General features: G+C 37.5%; 1 protein-coding gene across 5 annotated transcripts in view; it reads right to left on the bottom strand.

Moving 5' to 3' along the window:
- C1GALT1 (core 1 synthase, glycoprotein-N-acetylgalactosamine 3-beta-galactosyltransferase 1) overlaps window positions 1-23,695 on the bottom strand; it is a 41,542-nt gene extending 17,847 nt beyond the window's left edge. For 2 of the 5 annotated variants that reach the window (XM_019443405.2, XM_019443407.2), the window contains exon 1: window positions 23,396-23,695. In XM_019443405.2, the coding sequence (XP_019298950.1) occupies window positions 23,396-23,402 (7 nt within the window). In that variant the 5' untranslated portion in view covers window positions 23,403-23,695. The other 3 variants (XM_019443406.2, XM_019443408.2, XM_053897710.1) reach the window with 2 other exon arrangements.
- Between the last annotated feature and the right edge of the window lie 289 nt (window positions 23,696-23,984).

The following is a 23,984-nucleotide window of genomic DNA, read 5'->3' as shown; positions in this document are numbered from 1 at the left end:
ATTGGTCTTTAGTGAAATCCTTACACCCAAAAGGTATAATCCACAATCCCAGGGAAAATATCCCTCTTGGTTTAAATGATTCTTTTGAAATTCTAAAAACCTCAAGATTATTTGCAAATGATATATCCGATAAAGGGTTACTATCTGAAATACAGAAAGAACTTACAACTCAACACCAAAACATCCCGAGTAATCTGATTAAAAATAGATAGGCAGATTTTTAATCTGTTTTGGAAAACAGATATTTTTCCAAAGAAGACATACAAATAGCCAATAGACACATGAAAAGATGCTAAATATCACTAATCATCAGGGAAATGCAAATCAAAACTACAATGAAGTAGCACCTCACACCTGTCAGAATGGCCAGAAACACAAGTTTTGGCAAAGATGTGAAGAAAAAGGAAGCCTTGTACACTGTTGGTACAGCCACTGTGGAAAACAGTATGGAGATTCCTCAAAGAATTTAAAAATAGAATTACCATATGATTCAGTAATTTCAGTACTGGATATTTATCCAAAGAAAATTAAAAAAACACTAATATAAAAAGATATATGCACCCCTATGCTTACTGCAGCATTATTTATAATACCCAAGATATAAAAGCAATCCAAGCGTCCATCCATAGATGAATGGATAAAGAAGATGGGTGATACACACACACACACACACACACACACACACACACACACACACACACACTGGAATATTCCTCAGCCATAAAAAAGAATGAGATCTTTCCATTTGCAATAACATGGGTGGATCTAGAGGGTATAATGCTAAATGAAGTCAGGAAAGACAAATACCGTATCGTTTCACGCATATGTATAATTTAAGAAACAAAACAAGCAAACAGAAAGAAAAAGAGATAAAAACCAGAGTCTTAAATACACAAAACTGGTGGTTGGCAGAGGGAAGGTGGGTAGGGGATGGGTAAAATGATAAAGGGATTAAGAGTGCATTTACTGTGATGATCACTAATGTACAGAACTGCTGAGTCATTATACAAGGGGGGGGGGGGAGCCAAAGAATCTCCTCAAGAATCTCGAAATCTCCCTTTAGTAAGAGCATACATTATCAAGACTTTACCAACAAAAGTAATTTGAAAGTACCATGAACTGCAAACACGAAGCCAAGAGAAGTGAATGAAAGGCATCCTAACTCTAGATTTTTTATGGTAAATATAAAAAGATTGTCAGAGTAAGATTGAAGCAATAAACCCGAAGGAAAGCTATTAAGGTAACATTAGCAGACACTGAATCATTTAGGAGCCACACTGTAAGCAATTTACACCACATCTTCTAATTCTCTGACACTTTGCCTTCTAGCACACTGGTTTTGATTTTGTTTTTGTACTGGTTGTGATTTCCTCACTATACACTAGATATAATCACTTCACAGTCTCAGAAGGACACAGTCCAATTGAATTTTGCACTGCTGTAGTCTTACTACTCCTGGTATTAGAGGAGAAAGCAACAGTCACAGTGGTGTTCAGTACCACTTTAGACAGAAAGCACTGTGACTGAGAAGGGGAAAGGACTGCAGGACCAGAGAAAATCCATTTCTTCCATCATCAGAGCAGATATATGAAGTTAATTAAGTACTCATCTAGCTCCAGTAACTATGAATACTAACCTGCTACCCCACCATTTTCCACATGACACTGAGCTTCAGAACAACTCTACTTTTGCAGCAGGGATGGTTTACTGTTTGTAGGGAACTAGTGACATATTTATGGATAGGGTTTTCTCCGCTGAGGTGGCACTTTTTAGCAACATACCTGTTCTGGGGTGAGTAGAGGGAAAATTGACTTCTGGATGTTAAAAAATTTGTTTTTAATTAAAAAATATTTTGTGATGCCACTGGATGGCTGCCATCCTCTCCCCCATCTTCCTCCAGAGCATTATCAGCCAAAACGTGTTGGCTCACCCCTGTTGTTCTTATCCCATCCCCTTCCAATTTCAAAGACTCCTGCCTTATGACTAAATTTCCGTTTACGCCCATTTTATTTTCCTGTTCCTGCGATAAAATAGCCACCTCATATAGGTACAATGTACCCCAAGCCCTACTCTGATTTTTGGCAAAAATCTGCACCCTCAACTCTTCAGATTCTTTTCTTTTTTGTTTTTTTCATTTAATTTTTTAAATTCAATTAATTAATTAATTTCTAAATTTACATCCAAGTTAGTTAGCATATAGTGCAACAATGACCTCAGGAGTAGATTCCTTAACGCTCCTTATTTAGCCCATTCCCCCTCCCTCTTTAGATTCTTAACAAAGAGTATTGAAGGAGACCAGATTGGAAGACACTACACAACTAAGTTGCACATTATAGGAGCCTATAATATGTTAATTGAAATTAAGTGCAGGGAAGTTCTCAATGTCAACTGCTTTCTAAACCTGATACATCATCAAAATCACTTGGGGAACATTTTAAAAATACAGATTATCAGGCTCAACAATGGAGATTTCAGATGCAAAAGAAGTGCTGGGACAACTAAAACTTATATTTTTACTTTATTTTTTAAGGGACAGCTTTGTGTTATTCATTGTAAAAAATAAGTCAAGCAATATAGAACAGTATAGAACTACATTGAAAAAGAAAGAAATCACCTCAAATCCCATCACTCAGAAACAGCTATCATTAATATTTGGTAATATCACTACAGATAGGAATAGCATCTTTATAAATAACAGAGAATGATGAGGAGAGAACTACAGCTAACAGTTGAGCCCTGTACTGAGAGATTTACACAAGTTAACTGTAAACCATAAACAAGGGACTGTCATTCCCATTTTACAGATAAACTCAGAAAGAAGGTTAGTAATCTTCACATTCACACTAACAATGTCTATCAAGAATTCAGATTCTTGGGGCACCTGGGTGGCTCAGTTGGATAAGTGTCCGACTCTTGATTTTGGCTCAACTCATGATCCCAGGCTCGTGAGATCAAGTCCTGTGTCAGACACTGTACTGAGCACAGAGCCTGCTTGGGATTCTCTCTCTCTCCTCTCTGGCTTGCACTGTTTCTCTTGAAACAAACAAACATTAAAAAAAAAAAAAAAAAGAATTCAGATTCTTAACCATTTTACCATAGGTTTACAGAACTAGAACTGTGAATCACGCTATTTTAAAAATTTAACCTATTAAGTTAGATTTACTTGAATTTACTGGGGGAAAAAAAGGGAAATTAAATGACTCTAAATGAACTTTGAAAGAGCTAAAATTTATGACTCTTCTAAAGATAAGAAAAAGACTATGAAAAATATAAAGCAATTGGAGGCCCTTTTTGAAAACTACATATTTCAATTTTAGATAGTACCTAGTAATTTCTTGCTGTGAGAAATGTGGAAATCAGCCTATATATACTCCCCCAAACACTCAATTTTTGTGAACTATTTTTATTCTGTAAAATTTTGCATAGTTTACATTCTATAAATTATACAGTAATTCCCATGACTGCTTAATCTTGGATATGTATTAAATTGGATTCCATGCTCATTAATAGTCCTTTTATTACAGCTCCTTTATATGTGAGTTCTTCATTAATGTCATGTTTTTTGGCTGGGTTTCAGCAAGTAATTTTGGTAATAGTGCTCATTGGTGCTATAGTCTAAATTCTTGCAGGCTTAAGACTGTCTACTACTGCCTTTATATATGAAGCACAACTTGATCAAGTACAAACTTTGTAAATATTGTTCATAGTCTCCTCACACCGACGCCAGAAAAGTCTGAGGGCAGAGAAGCACAACTTGATCAAGTACAAACTTTGTAAATATTGTTCATAGTCTCCTCACACCGACACCAGAAAAGTCTGAGGGCAGAGTAATCTTTAATCCTTGTAGATAAATGCTCCTCTTCTCCTATGCTTGGTTTGTAATCATTCCACCAGTTACTAATATCCTCTCAGTAAGACTTTAATACCCTTTATATGAGATCATGTCTTCCTCTAATTTTCAGGATTTTATTTATTTATTTTATTTTTTTTTAATTTTTTTTTTCAACTTTTTTTTTTAATTTATTTTTGGGACAGAGAGAGACAGAGCATGAACGGGGGAGGGGCAGAGAGAGAGGGAGACACAGAATCGGAAACAGGCTCCAGGCTCCGAGCCATCAGCCCAGAGCCTGACGCGGGGCTCGAACTCACAGACTGTGAGATCGTGACCTGGCTGAAGTCGGACGCTTAACTGACTGCGCCACCCAGGCGCCCCTAATTTTCAGGATTTTAAAAAGTCAAGGGAATTCACAATAAAGTCTCTAAAATCCAAGGCTTTCAGTGTTTTTTTTATTTTTTAAATTTTTTCTTTTTAATGTTTATTTATTTTTGAGAGAGAGAGAGAGAGAGAGAGAGAGAGCGCGAGCATGAGCGGTGGAAGGGCAGAGAGAGAGGGAGACAGAATCCAAAGCAGCCTCTAGCCTCCAAGCTGTCAGCACAGAGCCCGATGCGGGGCTTGAACTCACAGACCGTGAGATCATGACCTGAGCCAAAGTCGGATATTGAGCCACCAAGGTGCCCCTTGTTTTTATTTTTATTCTTTATTTTTATTTTAGAGAGAGGGAAAGACACGAATGGGGGAGGGGCAGAGAGAGAGAGAGAGAAAGTCCCAAGCAGGTTCCATGCTGCCAGTGCTGAGCCTGATGTGGTGCTCAATCCCACAAACCAGATCATGACCAGAGCCAAAACCAAGAGTAGGACGTTTAAATGAATGAACCACCCAAGCGCCCCTGTGTTTTTGTTGTTTTTAAATTTTGGTACTTTATGCTATATTCTGCCAAGGTTATCATTCTATTATTTATAATTTGTTCTAGTTTATAGTATTCATTTGCTATATTTAATATTCAACATGTAGTTGTCTCTTCAAACCACATTAAAATGATTGTTGATATTTTCCCTAAAAGGCTTCCCTTAAAAAATTGAGATGAATCTTATATAATGACAACACTGTATAAATGCTTACAAATATACTATATGAGGCAAATATGTTTAAAACTTTTATATGTTTTCTCTGATCCTCACAACAACTGGAAAACTTGATAGTAGTATCTCCTATTACAAATGAGGAAAATGAGTTTCAGAAAAATTAATGAAATTGACCCAAACCACACAGCCTACATGGTAAGTTAGGATTCTAACTCACATTTCACTTAAAGTTAATAGTTTTTTTCCCACTTATACCACACTTGCGTGTATAGTCACCCATCAACTTTCCATAGTCTTCCCCCTTTCTTTCTAAAATTATCTTTAAATGGAAGATAAGATTGTTACCAGCAGATTCTAGAAGAAACCATTTTTGCTCTATTCATAAATCTTGAGATGTAAAAAAGATACAAAAAAAAAAAATGAAAAGTCCATAGGCTCCAAGAAAGACTGAAAATATTAAGAGAGTAGTTGAGAGATTGGAACTGGTTTCAGACTAAATTTTCATGCTTCTGCTCTCCTACAGTAATCCTGCTAATATTTCAAATATTTCTTTATATGAATTCTTAAACAAAAAGGCTTATTGCTGAGACTTAACCCCTTTCTTGCTTCCAATACATTTTTCACTAAAAAAAATTAAAGCTTCTGTTACAGAGAATAAAATTTTACTTGCATATTCTCTTACAGTTTTCTTGTAACATTTTGAGAATATTTCTACTAATTTTGTTTCTTTACAATTCCAGATTATTAAGTTGAGCAGTCAATCTGAATTACTATATGCAAGTCTTGACGTTCAAAAATCATTTACAATTACATGGCAATGTGCTAAATATTGGGAAAAGCTAAAACAAAGTATCTTTCTCTGCCTTCATGGAATTTACAGTATTGTTAATTATACAGGGACACAAAAGCAGCAATGAAAGAGTTTAAAAACAGAGGGACACAGTTAAAGCAGTGCTAAGGAAAACTTATAGCAAGCACTAAATGCTTACATTAGAAAAGAGAAAAAGTTTCAAATCATTTAACGCCAGGTCCCACTTCAAGAAGCACAAACAAAATAATCCTAAAGCAAGCAAAATGAGTGAAATAATAACAGAAATCAATAAAATTTAAAATAGATAAAACTAATAAAACAAAAAGCCATTACCAAATGCCTAACAAAATTATCAACACCTAAAAAAATTAACAATAATTCTTTGGACTCATCCAACTCAAGTATGTAATCAAATTTCCACAACTGTCTTCTATAATCAAATTGCTTCAATTAGTTCACAAATGTCTTTTTTACACTTGGTTTGCTCCAATCAGGATTTAAACTATATCCACATTCACAGATAAAATTAAAACACACACACACACACACACATGCACACGAGAACATTTTATATAATAAATAGCTATTAAACATGAAAACTTAAATGAAACACATTTCTCTAAGAATGTAAATTATCAAAACTGACTCCAGGTATAAAAACTAAATGGACAAATAACCACAAAGGAAATAAAGAGCCAGACTTCAAAGAGGTCCAGGCTTTTCTTGGATAAAATACTTAAATCTTTCAAAAAACATAATTTATACAGGCATACCTCATTTTACTGCACTTTGCTTTATTGTGCCTTGCAGATACATTTTTTTTTACAAATTAAAGACCTGTAGTGACTTTGTCCAGCACGTCTATTGGTGTTATTTTTCCAACAGCATGTCACTTCATGCCTCTGCATCACAATTTGGCAGTTGTCACAATATTTCAAACTTTTTCATTATTATATTTGTTATAGTGATTTCTGATCAGTGATCTTTGATGTTACTGTTCTAATTGTTTTGGGGTGCCATGAACTGTACCCATATAAGACGGTGAGGTTAATTGATAAATGTGTGTGTTCTGACTGCTCCACTAACTGGTCATTCCTCTTTCTCTCCCCCAAGACCTCTCTATTCCCTGAAACACAACAATATTGAAATTAGGCCAATCAGTAAGCCTAAAATGGTCTCTTCATGTTCAAGTGAAAGGAAGAGTCACATATCTCTCACTTTAAAAGTTAGAAATGATCAAGCTTAGAGAGGAAGGTATGTTGAAAGCCAAGATAGGCCAAAAGTTAGGCTTCTTGTGCCAAAAAGCTAGGTTGTGAATACAAAGGAAAAGTTCTTACAGAAAAAAGTGTTACTCTAGTGAACTCATGAGTGATAAGCAAGCTAAATAGCTGGCTTAGTTATTGCTGATATGGAGAATGCTTCAGTGGTCTAGATAGAATATCAAACTAGCCACAACATTCCCTTAAGCCAAAGCCTAATCTAGAGCAAGGCCCTAACTCCATTCAATTTTATGAAGGCTGAGAGAAATGAGGAACTGCACAAGAAAAGTTTGAAGGTGGCAGAGGTTGGTTCATGAGGTTAAAGGGAAAGAAGCCATCTCTGTAAGATAACAGTATAAAGTGAAGCAGCAAGTGCTGATGTAGAAGCTCTGAGTTATCCAGGGAAATCCATTTAAGATAATTAATGAAAATAGCTCCACCAAACAACAGATTTTCAATGTAGACAAAACGGTCTTCTGTTGGAAGAAGATGCCATCCAGGACTTTGAGAACCAGATTGGACTCAGCTTCAAAGCGTCACAGGACAGGATGACTCTCTCGTTAGCGGCTAATGCAGCTGGTAACTTTAAGTTGAAGCAAACGCTCATTTAACATTCTGAAAATGCTTGAGCCCCTTAAGAATTATGCTCCATCTATTCTGCCTGTGCTCTAGAAATAGAACAAAGCCTGGGTAACATCGTATCGGTTTACAACATTGTTTATTTAAATTTTGAGCCTGGGGTGCCTGCATGGCTCAGTCCGTTAAATGTCCGACTCCAGCTCAGGTCATGATCTTGTGTTCTGTGAGTTTGAGCCCGTGTTGGGCTCTGTGCTGATGGCTCAGAGCATGGAGCCTACTTCCGATTCTGTGTCTCCCTCTCACTCTGCACCTCCCCTACCTGCACTCTGTCTCTCTCTCTCAAAAATAAACATTAAAAAAATAATTTAAAAATACATTTTGAGCCTACTGTTAAGACCAACTACTCAAAAAACAAAAGATTTCCTTTCAAAATATTATTGCTCATTGACAACGTACTTGGTTACTCTGAGCTCTAGTAGAGATGGACAAGATTAAAGTTGTTTTCATGTCTCCTAATACAACATCTATTCTGCGGCCTATAGGTCAAAGAGTAATTTTCGACTTTCCAGTCTTATTATTTAAGAAATACATTTTCTAAGGCTATAGCTGCCATACATAGTGATTCCTCTGATAGAGCTGGGTATAATAAATGAAAAACCTTCTGAAAAGGAGTCAATATTTTATAGGGCATTAAGAACATTCATGGTTCATGGGAATAAGTCAAAATATCACCATGTACGGGAGTTTGGAAGAAGCTGTTTCCAGCCCTTGGGAATGAATTTGAAGGGTTCAAGATTTCAAAGGAGGGGTGTCTGGATGGTTCAATCGGTTAAGTGTCTGACTCCAACTCAGGTCATGATCTTATAGTTCATGAGTTCAAGCCCCACATCTGGCTCTGCACTGACGGTGCAGAGCCTGCTTGGGATTCTCTCTTTCCCTTTCTCTCTGTCCCTCTCCCACTTCTGTATGTGCTCTCTCTCTATCTCTCTCAAAATAAAAATAAGGAGTAAGTACCTGCTGATATGTTAGAAACAGCATGATAAATAGAATTAAAAATGAAGCCTGAAGATGTAATTGAATTGCTGCAATCTCATGAAAAAACTTGAATGGATGAGGAGTTGCTTTTTGAGGATGAGCAAAGAAAGCCATTTCTTGAGATGGAATCTACTCCTGTAAAGATTGTTGACATGGCAACAAAGGATTTAGAATATTACATAAACTTAGTTGATAAAGCATTGGCAGGATTTGAGAGGACTGACTCCCACTTTGAAAGAAGTTGTACTGTGGTAAAATGCTATCAAATAGTATCTATGCTACAGACACATCATTCATGAAGGAAGATTCAATGCATGTGGCAAACTTCATTGTTTATTTTAAGAAATTGCCACAGCCACCCCAATCTTTAGCAACCACCACCCTGATCAGTCAGCAGCTATCAACAGGGAGGCAACACCCTCCACCAGCAAAAAGATTATGACTCACTGAAAGCTCAGATGATGATTAACATTTTTTTAGTAATAAAGTATATTTCAATAAGGTAAATTAAGGTATGTACATTTTGAGACATATGATACTGCACCCTTAACAGACTATAGTGTAAACATAACTTTTATATGCACAGAGAACCAAAAATTCAACTGACTTGTTTCATTGTGGTATTTGCTTTATTGCAGTGGTCTGGAACTGAACTCACAATATCTCTGAGGTATGCCTGTACTACATGAATCATTCCAAAAGTTAAGCAGAACTTAACCAATTCTTCTTTTATGTAAAAGTTTGATATATAAATATCTGACAAAGACAGTCCAAAATAAAGATAGCATTAAAAAAAAAAATCAGTCTAATCTCACTGCAAAACAATACATTATCAAAGGGAATGAAGCCCAAACATTAGCCCATCTGAAGCTGGGTCTTCAGAAAAGGAACTATGAGATGAGGTTTATGAGAAATTATTCCATGGAAAAACACAAGGAAATAGGACAGGGAAGGGAAGGAGGTCATGTAAAATCCCATGGAAGGTGATTTTAGCTCAGTCCCATAGGGCAGTTCTGGAGGCAATGCAAGCCACACCTGAGTTATAACCAATTAATCACTGGTTATGGGCTCTCTTTAGGAAATAAATTTCCCAGACACTTCCATAGCTTATACATTGGCAAAGCAGGCCCTGGCAGTGTGAGGGCAGCCCTGCAACAAAAACCTTAGAAGACAGATAATGGGAATGAAAATACATCAGGACCCTGTGAACAGGAAGAAGACATGGGCCCTTAGACAAAGCATTAGCATCATCTGCTCTAGGCACTTTAGGACTGGGAAAGTTAAAAATCATTTGGTTTAATTTGCTCTATGGAATCCCCAACAGGTTCAGCAATCTATCATTCCAATCCAATCATTGTACAGTGAATACCGTATAGCCCCAAAAATGTATATAGAGATTTTAATTAGCTTTTTAGTATCTACTCTAAAATATGAATAACCACTTAAGAATCACCAGATATTTTAAGGAATGCCTTTAATATGAAAGAAAAACACCAACAAAGTCAAATTTAAAACAACATGGAAGAGATGATAAGATTAAAACTAAAAAAAAAAACCCCAATCACTGATATCCTAAGAGAAAAAATGTCATGGCATTCTATTTCTGAAACAAGAATAAGACAGTAGCTTAAAAAAATATATGAGGACAAAAAGAAATCCAATAAATTAAAATATAAGAAAATAAAAAACCTATTGAATAGAACAGGCATAAGATAAAGTTAAGGAAATCACCCCAAAAGTGAGCAAACAAAAAGATAAAGTGATGGAAAACAAGAGAGAAAATTGATAAGATCAATTTATAAGGGCAGATAAAAAAAAAGGGAAGGTATCAATAATTAAATATTTCAAGGAAGTTTCCAGACTGAAAGGATCCAATGATAGATAGCACTCTGAATAAAAACAGACCCAAAAAAGATATAGTATCAAGTAATTTCAGAGCAATTTGGTCAAACTATTCTGTAAGCTTTCAGAGAAAGAGGCAAAGAAACAACAATGAAATGGTTTGGACTTTCAAACAGCAACACTGAAAGCTAGAAAGCAATGGAGAAAATCCTTCAAAATTCTGAGGAGAAATCATTTCCAACCTAGAATTTTATACCTAAACTATCCAACAAGTATGAGTAATGAGTAGAGATATTTTAAAAATATGACAGACTTTGGTCAGATCAATATTTGGTGTATTATATTGTATCTATCGTAAAGTGCCAGCAGGGCACTGATTCAGAAATGTTGAGCAAGCTGTCAAAAGATGCAGGTCTGGAACCTGGGAAAATATGCACAGTCAGTCACTTGTACATCTGAATCACAAATTAAAAATAACACTGCCCTAAAATATGATCTAGCAAATAAAAATAGTTAACTACTCAATGCAAAGGAGACTCTTCTTTAAATTCATTCACTTAGTCTTTCCACAATGCTATGCAGGCTAAAAGAGTTGTGTAAATACCTAATACATTTGAGAATTTGCCATGTGACCTGATAATATAAAACACTCAAAAGACAAGTTAAGATTTTCTTTAGTATATTCCCTCTTTGCCTTCAAAGTGTAGCTCACTGACTCAACTTTTAATCTAAGGCAATCATCTTAACAAAATATAAAAAAGCATTTATGAACAGTGCCTGCACATAAACTCTCAAGTGTTTGCTAAATGAAAGAAAGATTCATGGTCAAAAGTTAGAATAAAAGGAAAAATTATATAAAGTACATTAACTAAATACAACGCTTTACAATCACTAAAATGTTTTTTAAAGATTGCATTATGACATGGAAACACGGTTAGAACACAAGTGAAAAAAAGCACGCAGAGTTTTACATACAATGTTATTCCAACTCTGTGCTTTAAAAAAAATCCTTAAAAAAAGACTAGAAAAATATGCCAAAATGTTAATAATTTCTCATTTCTAATTTTAATTCTAACTTCTAATATCAGTGTTAGGAGTAGGGGCAACTAAGATTTTTTTCCCCACATGTTTCCAAGTTGAGTTTAATGAGTATACATTACTTAAGCAGCTATCAAAAATTATACTCTTGTATCCCTTTAAATACTTAATTAGTGAGGACCTCAAATAGCTTTTGTTTTTATAGGTTATATTCACTGATTAGATTTTTATTAGAAATTAAAACATAAAAAGTTTTTAAATATTCATTTATTCATAAGTAATAATGGCAAACGCACTACCTGTTAACATAAATAACATTTTATGGAAAATATTTTATTTTATAAAAAAATGAAAGAGAAGAGTGGCATTGCTTTAAATTTTTATAAATCTCAGTATCTGGTTTAATAGAAGACCACTGGATCTAGAATTCCATATCTCCTTCTGCATTTAATTTTTTTGCAATGGCATATAACATGTAGCTTCTTAAAAATCTGACTATACATTTATGGGAGAAAGAGTGAATTAAAAAAGCAAATATTGATATTAGTATCATAATTTTTTATTTTATAGTCTTCGTGAAAGGGTCTAAGAGATCTCACTTTCCCTGGACCACACTTTGAGAACTGCTACATTATTCTGATAAAAAAAATTTTCTCCAAAAAATATTGAATGGTGGGTGGTAGCTTGCTGGATCATGAAAAATAGGATGGACGCTTGAGAGTTTTGATTTCTGGGTGAACAGAACCCAAAATGGACCATGCTATATTCAGCCTCCCTTTTTGATACAAACAGTAATACAAATCGTTAAAATAGTTAACTACTCAATGCAAAGGAGACTCTTCTGTTCACAGAATGTAAACTACCAGAAGGCATAAAATAGTATCTTTCCTCTCAGAGTTACCAACTATGATGCTTCCCACAAGATGATAGTGCAATAAACATTAGCTGGCTTGAAATAAGGGAGCAAAGCATCTACCTCTTTATTCTTCTCCCAAACCCCCAAATCTGATTATATCTCCACATCTATTTTATCCCTCCAAAATGACACTTTTCTCTCTCCAGGTCTTGATCATTTTTCTCCATGCTCAGGTCTTTTAACTTCTCTTAACCAACAACTTCATAGAGGCTTCACACAGCAGTCTTGTTTAAAAAACATGTATTTTCCAATGCCACAGGATGAAGTCCATACTTCTTACCTGGTACAGAAGACTGGCTCTAGTTTATCTTCCTGCTCTCTTATTTCTCATACTCCCTTATCTGTAAAGAGCAGTCAGCCATTCTCCCGTTTGCCATGACCTTTCATATGGATGACTTCAGCCATTCTATTCTTTTTGCATGGTGTGCCTTCCTCGATTTTGTCTACTGGATAGATGCCAAATTCTTTCAAGGTTTCTTAGTTTTGGTACTTTCCATGATCACTTTTCCCTAATGCCCATGGTCAAATTAACTGCTTTCTCTCAAATGTCTCCTTGTTCCTTTATTCACACCTCCTACTATGTATATATCATACTGCATAATAGAATGTGCACTTCTTCCCCACTAGACTAAGAGGTCCTTAAGAAAAATGGATAGGTTCTTATCTCTACATCTCTAGCACCTAACACACTCTCTGGCTTACAAAAGGCATTCAAATGTTTGCATGTTTGTCTTACTGAAGGGAGGAATACAGGTGAAATGATTTCTGCAAACAGAGATCTATATACCATCTAATTTACTAAATAAAAAAATCATATATGGATCCATCATTTGAAACCTAAAGGCATAAAACAGACATACAATATGAACTATATTCTTTCCTTTGACGTATCTAAACTCAAATTAACTATAATAGACTTACATATTAATTCTGAGACAGAGACACTAAAAGCATTTTCTAGTACTAATTTATTAAGATTATAGAAATAGAAAATTAACACACAGCTGTCACCTAATGACCCTGACGTATTTTGAGCATGGTTACACAACCTTAGTGCTAGAAAGGACCATGGAATTTTATGAATCCTGAAAAAGCATGTAAGGATAAGAAACAATAAACATTCCAAAAATTATATAACAGTTCACAACCAAGTTAAAATCAAATTGTATTGTTTTAAGCTATAATTCTATTTTTAAAAATATTCCCACAATTTCAGATTCAGAAAATCAAAAGTGAGAATACCTTTTTGTTACTGTTCCATGAGAACATAAATATTTTTTTGCATACTCAAGCTACAATAATCAAAATAGTGGCACTGGCATAAAGATAAGACATACAGACCAATGGAATAAAATAGAGAGCCCAGAAATAAACCCTTGCATTTATGGTTAAAAGATTTTCAACAAATGGACCAAGTCCATACAAGAACAGAGGGCAGTCTTTCAAAAAAGGTGCTCAGAAAACAGGATATCTACATGCTAAAGAATGAAACCAGACCCTTACCTAACACCATACACAAAAATCAACTCAAAATAGATAAACGACCTAAACATAAGACCTAAAACTATAAAACTCTTAGAAGAAAAAATGATATTGGAATTGGGAACAATTTCTTGGATAGGACATCAAAGGCACATGCAACAAAAGACAAGTAGTCAAACTGGCCTTCATGAAAGTTTTAAAATACTGTGTATCAAAAGACACTATCAACAGGGACACCTGGGTGGCTCAGTCAGTTGAGCATCTGACTTCAGCTCAGGTCACCATCTCACAGTTTGTCACCTTTGTCAGCCTAACGATATATACCCCTGGTAGTCTACCTCTCTCTCAAAATAAATAAATAAAAACTTAAAAAAAAAAAGACATTATCAACAAAGTAAAAAGGCAACCCACAGAATGGAAGAAATATCTCTAAGTCATCTATCTGATGGGGGATTAATATCCAGAATACATTAGAGAACTCCTAAAACATAACAACAAAACCAACAAAATGGGCAAAGGACTTGAACAGACATTTCTCCAAACAAGACACATAAATGGCAGATAAGCATGAGCATGTTGAGGATGAAAAAGATGCTCAACGTCACTGATCATCAGGAAAATGCCAACAAAACTACAATGAGATACAATAGGACTCTTGTATCTATTAAAATAACAAGTGTTGGTGAGGATGTGGAGAAGTGCAAACACGTGTGCACTGTAAGGTAAAATGTACAGCCACTATGGAAAACAGTATGATAGTTACACAAAAAATTAAAAAGTTAGAATTACCACAGGATCCAGTACTTCCACTTCTGGGTTTATGACCCAAAGCATTGGGAGCAGAGTCTCAAAGAGATATCTGTATACCTGTGTTTATAGCAGCATTATTCACAATAGCTTAAATGTGGAAGTAATCCAAGTGTCCATCGATGGATAAATGGATAAGCAAAATGTGTTATGTGCATACAACGGAATATTATTCAGTCCTTAAAAGAAAGGAAATTTTGACGCATGTTATAACATGGACGAACTTTTGACATTATGCTGAATGAAATAAGCCAGCCACAAAAAGACAAATACTATATAATTCTATTTACAGGAGACACTCAATTAAAACCAGAGAGATAGAAAGAAGAATGGTGGTTGCCAGAGACTGGGGGGAATGGAAAGTTCTTGTTTAATGGGTATAGAGTTTCAGTTTTGCAAGATGAAAAGAGTTCTGGAGATAGATGGTAGTAATGGTTGCACAACAATATCAATGTACTTAACACCACTGAAACATACACTTAAAAATGGTTAAAATGTTAAATTGTATGTGTATTTTATCACAATAAAACATTGGGAAAAAAAGAATCAATGATAACAATGCCGATTTTCTCCAAATTAATCTATGTATGTAACATCATCCAAACTAAAATACAAGATGATTTAAAAAAGTTAAATAACTCGGTAAGAAACATTTAAAAGCTTTGTAAAAATAAGCATGAGAATATACCGGGGAAATTCTGGAAAGGGGTGTGGGGTCAGACTAAGCTTAACGGAGTCACTTAAAATACAAGATTTTTGTGGTAAAAAGTTATTCTTAATGTTTGAAAAATAAATATGTGAGTATAACTGGGAAGTTCCTGAAAGGAACACTGCAGGATGGAGAGCAGATGAATCCCACCAGAGATTAAAATATATTACCTACAATAAACAGTGATATAGTAATTAAAACAATTTGATATTCATGCTAAACAGACATATCAATTTATCTATGATTCTGTAAAGAAAAAAAATTTTAATGCTTATTAATTAGTACTACAGACATAGTGCTGAGAGACTTCTTTTCTTCACAACCACACTGTCAGAACTAAGCTATCTGAAAGTATATGAGCGAGACTGGAACATCCCATTCTTGTATGGATGATAGATCATTAATCAAACAGCAACAGGCTTAATTTCCAACTCAGAATTTCAGATAGGGTATCCCAGACACAACATTCCACATTTATCTTAACTGTGTAGTCTCTAAGGAAATAGGACTTTGAGTTTGCTTCTCAGCCCAGCCTGATGTTAATTAACCCCCTGACATCACAGCCTTGCTGTACTTCAAACTTATCAAATATTGCTTCATTTAAATTTTGTCTAAACTCCGCCCTTGTCCAAAATCCTATAATAACCCTATCCCTTCTTTATTTAGTAAAATGCTGACAGTTCTTCTGGTGTGTGGTCTCCCTCACAGATGCAAGTTAATTAACCTTTGTCAGCCTAAAGATATATAACCCTGGTGGTCTTTACTGGATCAAAATAAAGGGTTTATTTAAAAAAAAAAACAAAAAACAACAACAAAAAAAACCAACTATGTATGGAAATTTAATACATAATATACATACTATTTTAAATCAAGAAAAAGATGGCTTAGTCAAGTAATGATACTGAAATAATCTTTCAGGAAAAAGATAAAAAGCAGCCAGCTGAATACCTACTTTCTTTCAAATTCCAAATGTTTCTAAAATTTCAATATTCTAAAAAAATGAAATTAAAACAAAACTAGAAGAAAACATCATTTACATTTTTTAAAAACTTCGTTTAATGTTTACTTTTGTGAGGGGGAGGGGTGGAGAGAGAGGGAGACAGAATCTGAAGCAGGTTCCAGGCTCTCAGCTGTCAGCACAGAGCCCAAAGCAGGGCTCAAACACACAAGCCATGAGATCATGACCTGAGCCAAAGTCGGACATTTAACCGACTGAGTCACCCAAGGCACCCCACTTTATCATTTTTGTACCATGAATTGAGATCTTCTCAAAACTCAGAAGCTATGACTATAGGAAAAGTGAAATTATTCATTGATTAAATTTCTGGCAATGAAACTGCTGGTTCAAAGACATGTTCCTATATAAAATGTTGAAAAAAAAAAAAAACTGTACAGCAAAATTGCCAAGAAGTATCATAACAAAAAAGACAAAAGATTAATATAAAAACAGATAAAGTTAAAACAGGCACCTGGGTGGCTCAGCTGGGTGAGCGTCCAACTTCTGCTCAGGTGATGATCTCACAGTTCGTGAGTTCGAGCCCTACATAGGCTCTGTGCTGACAGCTCAGAGCCTGCAGCCTGCTTCAGATTCTGTGTCTCCCTCTCTCTCTGCCCCTCCCCCACTCTCACTGTCTCTGTCTCTCTCAAAAATAAACATTTAAAAAATTAAAAAATAAAATAACAGATAAAGAAAACAAAGGATTTGCAGAGAAGAAAATACAATGGTCGAGGATATTCAAATTCCACATTAAAGAGGAATACCTGGGTGACTCAGTAGGTTGAGCATCCAACTCTTGATTTCGGTTCAAGTCATGATCACAGTATCATGGGATCAAGCCCTGCATCAGGCTCTACGCTGAGCGTGGAACCTGCTTGAGATTCTCTCCCTCTCCCCCTTCCTCTCCCCACCACTCCCCACCCCCTGGCTCTCTCTCTCTCTCAAAGAAAAAGAAAAAATTCACATTAAAGAAAACTAAATCAAATGCAGAGATAGTGTTTTAACCTATCAGACTGGTAAAAATGTTTAGTAACACACAGTAATGACATGGTAGAGAAAACTGGCACTCCTGCATTCTTTCTCACAATACACATATTTACCGTCTTTTGGAAGGACAATTTGGCAATATATTTTAAAATTTTTAAATGAGTATGACCTGACCCACCATTTCATCATCAGAAATTTCTCTTATGGGGGCGCCTTGGTGGCTCAGTTGGTTAAGTGTCCAACTTTGGCTCAAGTCATGATCTCACAGTTCGTGAGTTCCAGCCCTGCCACTGGGCTCTGCACTGACAGTGCAGAGCCCGCTTAGGATTCTCTCTCTCTGCCTCTCCCCCACTTGCACTCTCTTTCTCAAAATAAATCAATAAGCTTAAAAAATTTTTTTTAAAAAATTTCTCTCTTATGGACAAAAACAAAGTCGTCTGCAAAAATGTTCATGGCAGCCATTGCTGTAAGATGTTTGCTTGTTGATAAGGAACTAGTTAAATAAACAAACAAGGTACATCCATACCACAGAATACTCTGCAGCTGTCAAAAACAATGATCTACATGTGCTAAGGAAAATCTTTGCACATTTGGCAGATTATGATTTTTTTTTGCCAGTAATGTGTGTGGCTACTTTTTAAATAAGAGAAATGTAAAGAAAACAAATGGAAAAACCCAAACTAAAACCATAGATAAAAAATGTCTACACAGAAAAGAGTACATTTTCTTTCCCATCTCTCTGTGTATCTTGCAAAAAGGGTAATGTCTACATCAGCTTATACGTATGTGCATCTTTTACTTTACAACAAAGAGATGATGTCCACTTCACCCTTTCAAAACTATTTTCTCCCATAACACAACTTCAGTCATTAAAACTGTGTAAGATAAAGATTTATTTTTATATTTTTTTGGGAGTGTGCAGCACAAGGGACAGAGACAAAGAAACAGAGAGAGAGAGAGACAGAGAGAGAGAGAGAGAGAGAGAGAGAGAGAGAGAGAGGGCATCCTAAGCAGGCTCCATGCCCAGCATGGAACCCATGACCTGAAAGGAAATCAAGAGTCAGATGCTTAATCTACTGAACCACCTACGTGCCCCCAGAATGATCTATCTAAAATGAAAAGCTGACCAAGTCACTCCATGAATTCTCCATGGAGCCCCACTGCCTATAAGACAAAAACTAAGCATCTTTAATTTACATGATATATATATAGGCTCTCCTTGATCTAGACTCTGTCCAGATTTCCAGGCTCATATTTCAATACCCCATGCCTTATAATTTACTCTTCAGTAATCCTGAACTACCTATACAGTTCACTAAACATCCCAATGCAGTGGGCTCCTCTATTCCTATTGTCTCCTCTGTCTACACAATACTGTCTTCCCTTCACTATCTGTGCCTCAACCTCTCTAAGTCCCATCAAGCCAGTGTTTTTTATTGGCACAACTGACACCTTGAGCTGGATAATTCTCTCTTGGTGGCTGTCCTGTTCACTGTAAGATGTTTAGAAGTATCTGTGGCCTCCACTCACCAGACACTAGTAGCACTCCCCCTGGTTGGGACAACTAAAAAGGTCTCCAGACGTTGCCAACTGTCCCAAGCAACAAAATCAGCTCCAGGAACCACTCTACTAACCTGTTAAAACCTGTTTATCATATATATATATAATATCTAAAGAAGAATATATAAAGACTAGTTGTAACATCAGTTAACTTTGAGGCAGGCAACTCAGTGACTGAAGTAACTAGGGAGGAAAAAACCTTATTTTTCACTACAGTCCTGTATGTTTTTCATCTTGTACCTCTCTTCTAACCTCTCCACGGTTACCACCCTAGTCCTACCACCCTACCATTCCTTTTCTTCCTTCTCCTCACCCTCCCTCTTTCTCTCTCAACTAGTATAACTGGATCCTAATCAACTTTTCCCTTTACAGCCTTCTTTCTTCAATCCATTTTTACCAGTCCATTTCACCAAAGGGATCCCTTTAAAAAGACATTAGTCATTTGCTCAAAATCCTTCAGGGTCTTCTCAGTCTCACTCAGAGACAAAGCCAAAACCAGTAAGATGAACTTGAACGGTCTGCCATCCTATCCTCACTCTTCTTTCTCTGATATCTCCTCCTAGTATTTGTTTTCTACAGTTCAAAAACGAACAAATTTCATAAACTCAACCTACTGTTTCCCTTGCTGTGTTCTCTCTGGACTCCTTGCTGTTCCTCAAACACATGAGGGTCTCTGCCCCTGCTGTTCTGTTGGGAACACAACTCATCTACATAGTCACATGGCTCACTCCCCAACTCCTTCAGGCCTTTACTTCTCAGGGGGTTTTCCCTATTCTTACCCACAGCACCTACTAACGTCTAATATATTACATATTTTACTTACCTTGTTTATTGTCTCTTTTCTCCATCTTGTTCATTGATTCTCAAATCTGAGTCTGCATCAGAATCATCTGAAAGTCTTTTTAAAACAGTTTCTGAATCAAGAGGTCTGGTGGGGGCGGGGGGGGGGGGGGGGGGTGTTGAGCCTGAAAATCTGCATTGTTAACAAGTTCCCAGATGATGCTGATGCTGCAGATCCAGGGACATTTTGAGAACCAACATTTTAGAATATAAGCTCCTCCAGGACAGAGATTTGTGTCTGTTTGTTTTCCCTCTACAACCTGGTTCTGAGTCAGCAGTGAGATAAGTAAATGATAAATAAGTAAATTTAGATGTCCCTACTCTGTTCCCACCACACCCTCTGATTTGGTCTGCCCTATGGTGCTAAAAATTTATTGAACACTGTAAAAGATAAATGTGACCTATTTGGAAATGGGGTCTTTGCAGATGTAATCAAGTTAAGATGAAGTCATCAAGGTGGACCCTAACCCAATATGACTGGTATCCTTATAAAAAAAAGGCAGAATGCCATATGAAGAGATACAGACAAAGAAAGAACGGAGGGGAGTGATATAGTGGCAAGTCAAGGAATACGAAGGACTGCCAGTGACAGAAGCTCAGAGACATGAACAGATTCTCCCCTACAATCTAGAGACCATGGCTCTGCCAACATTTGATTTCAGACTTCTAGCCTGAAGAACTGAGATGATGAATTTCTATTGTTTTAAATCACTCAGTTTGCCATACTTTGTTATGGCACCCCTAGGAAAATAATACAAGGACCAAGAATGCAAATTACTACACCAAACCATATATAATTTCAAATTTGGCTGTATCTAATTTCCACCAGTTCAAATGTTTTCGTGCATAGCTTTAGTTGTAAACTAACCAGGTTTCCCATTTCAGAATCTCGCCAACCTAATATTGCTTTTTCCTGCCTTTAATATGTGCCTTCAACGTGCAAGGCAGCTCATACTACAGGTTCTAGGTAAATTATTCAGATTTTTTGGTTTCTCCTACTTTCTTACAGGCACCTCTATTTAACAAATATCAACTTCTTTATATATTTTTCTCCAAGGGACACTTCTTTTATTCACACATTATAGATTTTGGTATGTATTTTCTCCTTGGCCATTCATTCGAATTAGTTGCAAAGTGAAAATTTAAGTACACATTAGATATACATTTAGATTTTTTTTTTAATTTTTTTTTTTAACGTTTTATTTTATTTTTGAGACAGAGAGAGACAGAGCATGAACAGGGCAGGAGCAGAGAGAGAGGGAGACACAGAATCTGAAACAGGCTCCAGGCTCTGAGCTGTCAGCACAGAGCCCGACCCGGGGCTCGAACTCACAGACTGTGAGATCATGACCTGAGCCGAAGTCGGACGCTTAACTGACCAAGTCACCCAGGCACCCCGATATACATTTAGATCTTAAGATAAAATGCTAACTTCTTTTTTGTAGAACAATATTCCTTTTCTTTCTTCTCTTTCTTCCTTCTTTTAAAAGAATGACCTTAATCGTAATGAATTTGGAGCAAAAAAATTTTGTCATACTTTTCTTCCCACCTTGTTATAGTTTGTACACTAGCGTCTTTATTCAAATCTCAACAAATGTTCTAAAAGTAATATGGTTGTATTAGGAAGCTTAAAATTTTAAATGAATGTGAAATGAATTTCACCAAGTTGTCCCTTTTCCATTTAACATTTGTTTACAGCTACAATGTCACAAGAATTCCAATCAATAATTTTATCACACAAAGGCTCTATTTTAAATTACCATGGTTTACAAAATCTATAAGCTGTAAAATGCAATTTTTATCTTAGGGAGCAAAAATCAATATACAAATAGTAAACAGCATTAAAAGGACACACTTTTGTATTTCTATGACTGGGTGAAAATTAATTCATTATATGTACCACTAAATAAGTTTGTGATAAAATTCTAAGAATTTCTGGATATTAAATTTACTCAGAAATACAGACTAGTATAATCTATACCAAAAAAAAGCATATTTAAGAAAAACTGTATCTATCCTATCTATGAATATCAACCACAAAATATTTTTTAAACGCTGAGGCCTAAATAAAAAGATATAGAAAAACACAAATTACAGGCATATTTGAGAGAGATTTTTAATAGTTCTCCACCAGTACTTAAACACCATGCTCCTTTCCTACGAAGATTTTAAATGAGTCATACTTTCCTTACTAAATCACTGTTTTACTTAACATATGGTGAAAAGAGTTAACTGTTTGGTAACTTAAAACTTTATATTCACTTAAATTGCACATCAATATATACTAGCTAGTGGAAAACAAAATAAGTATAGTTTACTATATTCAATACTCAGAACACACAGCATCATGTGCATCAGGCTCACTTGACATTTATCTGCTAAGGGTATGGAAAATTGTTTAAATATCTCCTAAAACTTCAAGTTCCCACTGTCTAAACCTACACCAGAATTAAACAAGTTGAACTTGTGCACAACACTTGTTCCTGGCACCCAGGCCAAGCTATCTATATTCTATGCTTAACTTTTAGTAAATGAGCATATTTCTGTCCAGGTCACTTTGGCCTAATCACTTTAACGTGTTAAAGTTCTACCTTTATAACTAACTTTTTAATTCATACTGAAGTCAAGTCATGGTTAGCGTAATAGTTTCCAACCCGAAAAGCGTTAAAAAGATATACTACAATATCTATAACGAATTTAGAAAACTAGATATAAATCCAATCAACTTTTCCAGAGCATGTGGTGCCTTCTTGTTTATTATTTAAAAAAATAATAAGAGGAGAGTAAGAGCTAGGGAAGAATAAATCCCCACTCCCAAATTACATTCTTCTTTTAAGAGTATGTAATTTATCCAAATTCGAAGGCGTATGGCCAACTTGTCAGCACCTACTACTCACACACTCGCGAGGGGGTGCCGGGGGTGGAGAAATAAACTCTTTGCCTCCTTCTCTACCGTGCAAGTGAGCCAAACACACCTGGCTAGCTCACTTTGCCAGAGGCAGTGAAATTTTAAAAAATAAATCAGCCACAAACCTGATGATCCAAGAAAGCCCCGAGGAAGTCCCCCCGGCACTTGGGGAAGACGCTCGCTCGCCAGGCACTCGCGCTGCCCGGCAGCCCGGCGGCTCTCGATGAAGGTGGCCACACCTGAGCCCCGAGTCCGGCCGGACCCACAGGTCGGAGGAGGGGGGCGGGGCGGGGACCGCCCGGCGGGCAGGACCGCTAAGTGATCCGGCCGCGACCGAGACGCAGCTCGAGTCTCACTGCCGCCGCCCGACGGCGGGCAGCGCGCGAAGAGGAGGTGAGGGGCACCAGAGGGCAGAAAGGAAGAACCCACCACCAAGAGGAGGCTACTCGTCAACAAAATAGCGGCCCGGTGGGCAGGCTGCCCCAATGGCAGTTCACAGTGGCGCCGGGAGGAGGAAGTGCCCCGCGCCTCCCTCAGCAGCTCCAAGTCCCCAGCCCCGGCGGCGACCCCGAGACACCTGTTTGGCTGCGCCCGGGTTTGGTTCCACCCTCCACGCTCCCCCAAAAGCACACTCCGAGCTGGGAGGACGAAGGGAGCCGAGACCTTGGACCCGCAGCCTGAGGGCGCCTCCGCCGGCCGTACCTGACATCAGCCGCGGCTCCCTCTCGCCCCTCCTGGGGGGCGGAGAGGGGGACGACAGGAGACCGGCAACCTTAGCTCCTCCCGGCACCGGCAGAAGTGGCTCGTGGCCGCTAGCGGGGGCCGCCCGCTGCCGCCCAGATTATTCCCTGGCGGCGGCGGCGGCGGCGGCGGCGGCAGCGGCGGCGGCGGCCGAGGCGGACCCAGCTCGCGCTCCCGCCCGCTCGCTCCGCCCCTCCCCGCAGCGCGTCCAGGCCGCGGCCCGCCGACGGCGCAGCCGCCACCCAGGGGTCTCCTAGCGCTGACGTCTCTGCCGCCGCACCAGCCCCAGGGAAGGGCGGAGCGAGAGGGGGCAGGGTGGGGCGGGGTTATGGCGACGTGCGGACGCGGAGATTGGCCGCCAAGCTCACGCCCCGCCCTTCTGCGAAGGGGTCTGGGAAGTCGGGTCTTCTATGAGCAGTAGTTGCTGCCCACTTGCGGCTCCTCGCTGCTGGGTTTCTCCTTCCTGGTCCTGGTGCTGGTTTTGCACTAGCTTCCGGACCTTGAGAGAGACTAAGCAGTGAAACTGCAGGGACTGAAGCTGGAGGTACCT

The sequence above is a fragment of the Panthera pardus genome, unplaced genomic scaffold (genome assembly GCF_024362965.1).
Source record: "Panthera pardus isolate Hobbes unplaced genomic scaffold, ASM2436296v1 HiC_scaffold_8, whole genome shotgun sequence".
Lineage (NCBI taxonomy): Eukaryota > Metazoa > Chordata > Mammalia > Carnivora > Felidae > Panthera > Panthera pardus.
This window is presented reverse-complemented; position numbering and strand designations above follow the sequence as displayed.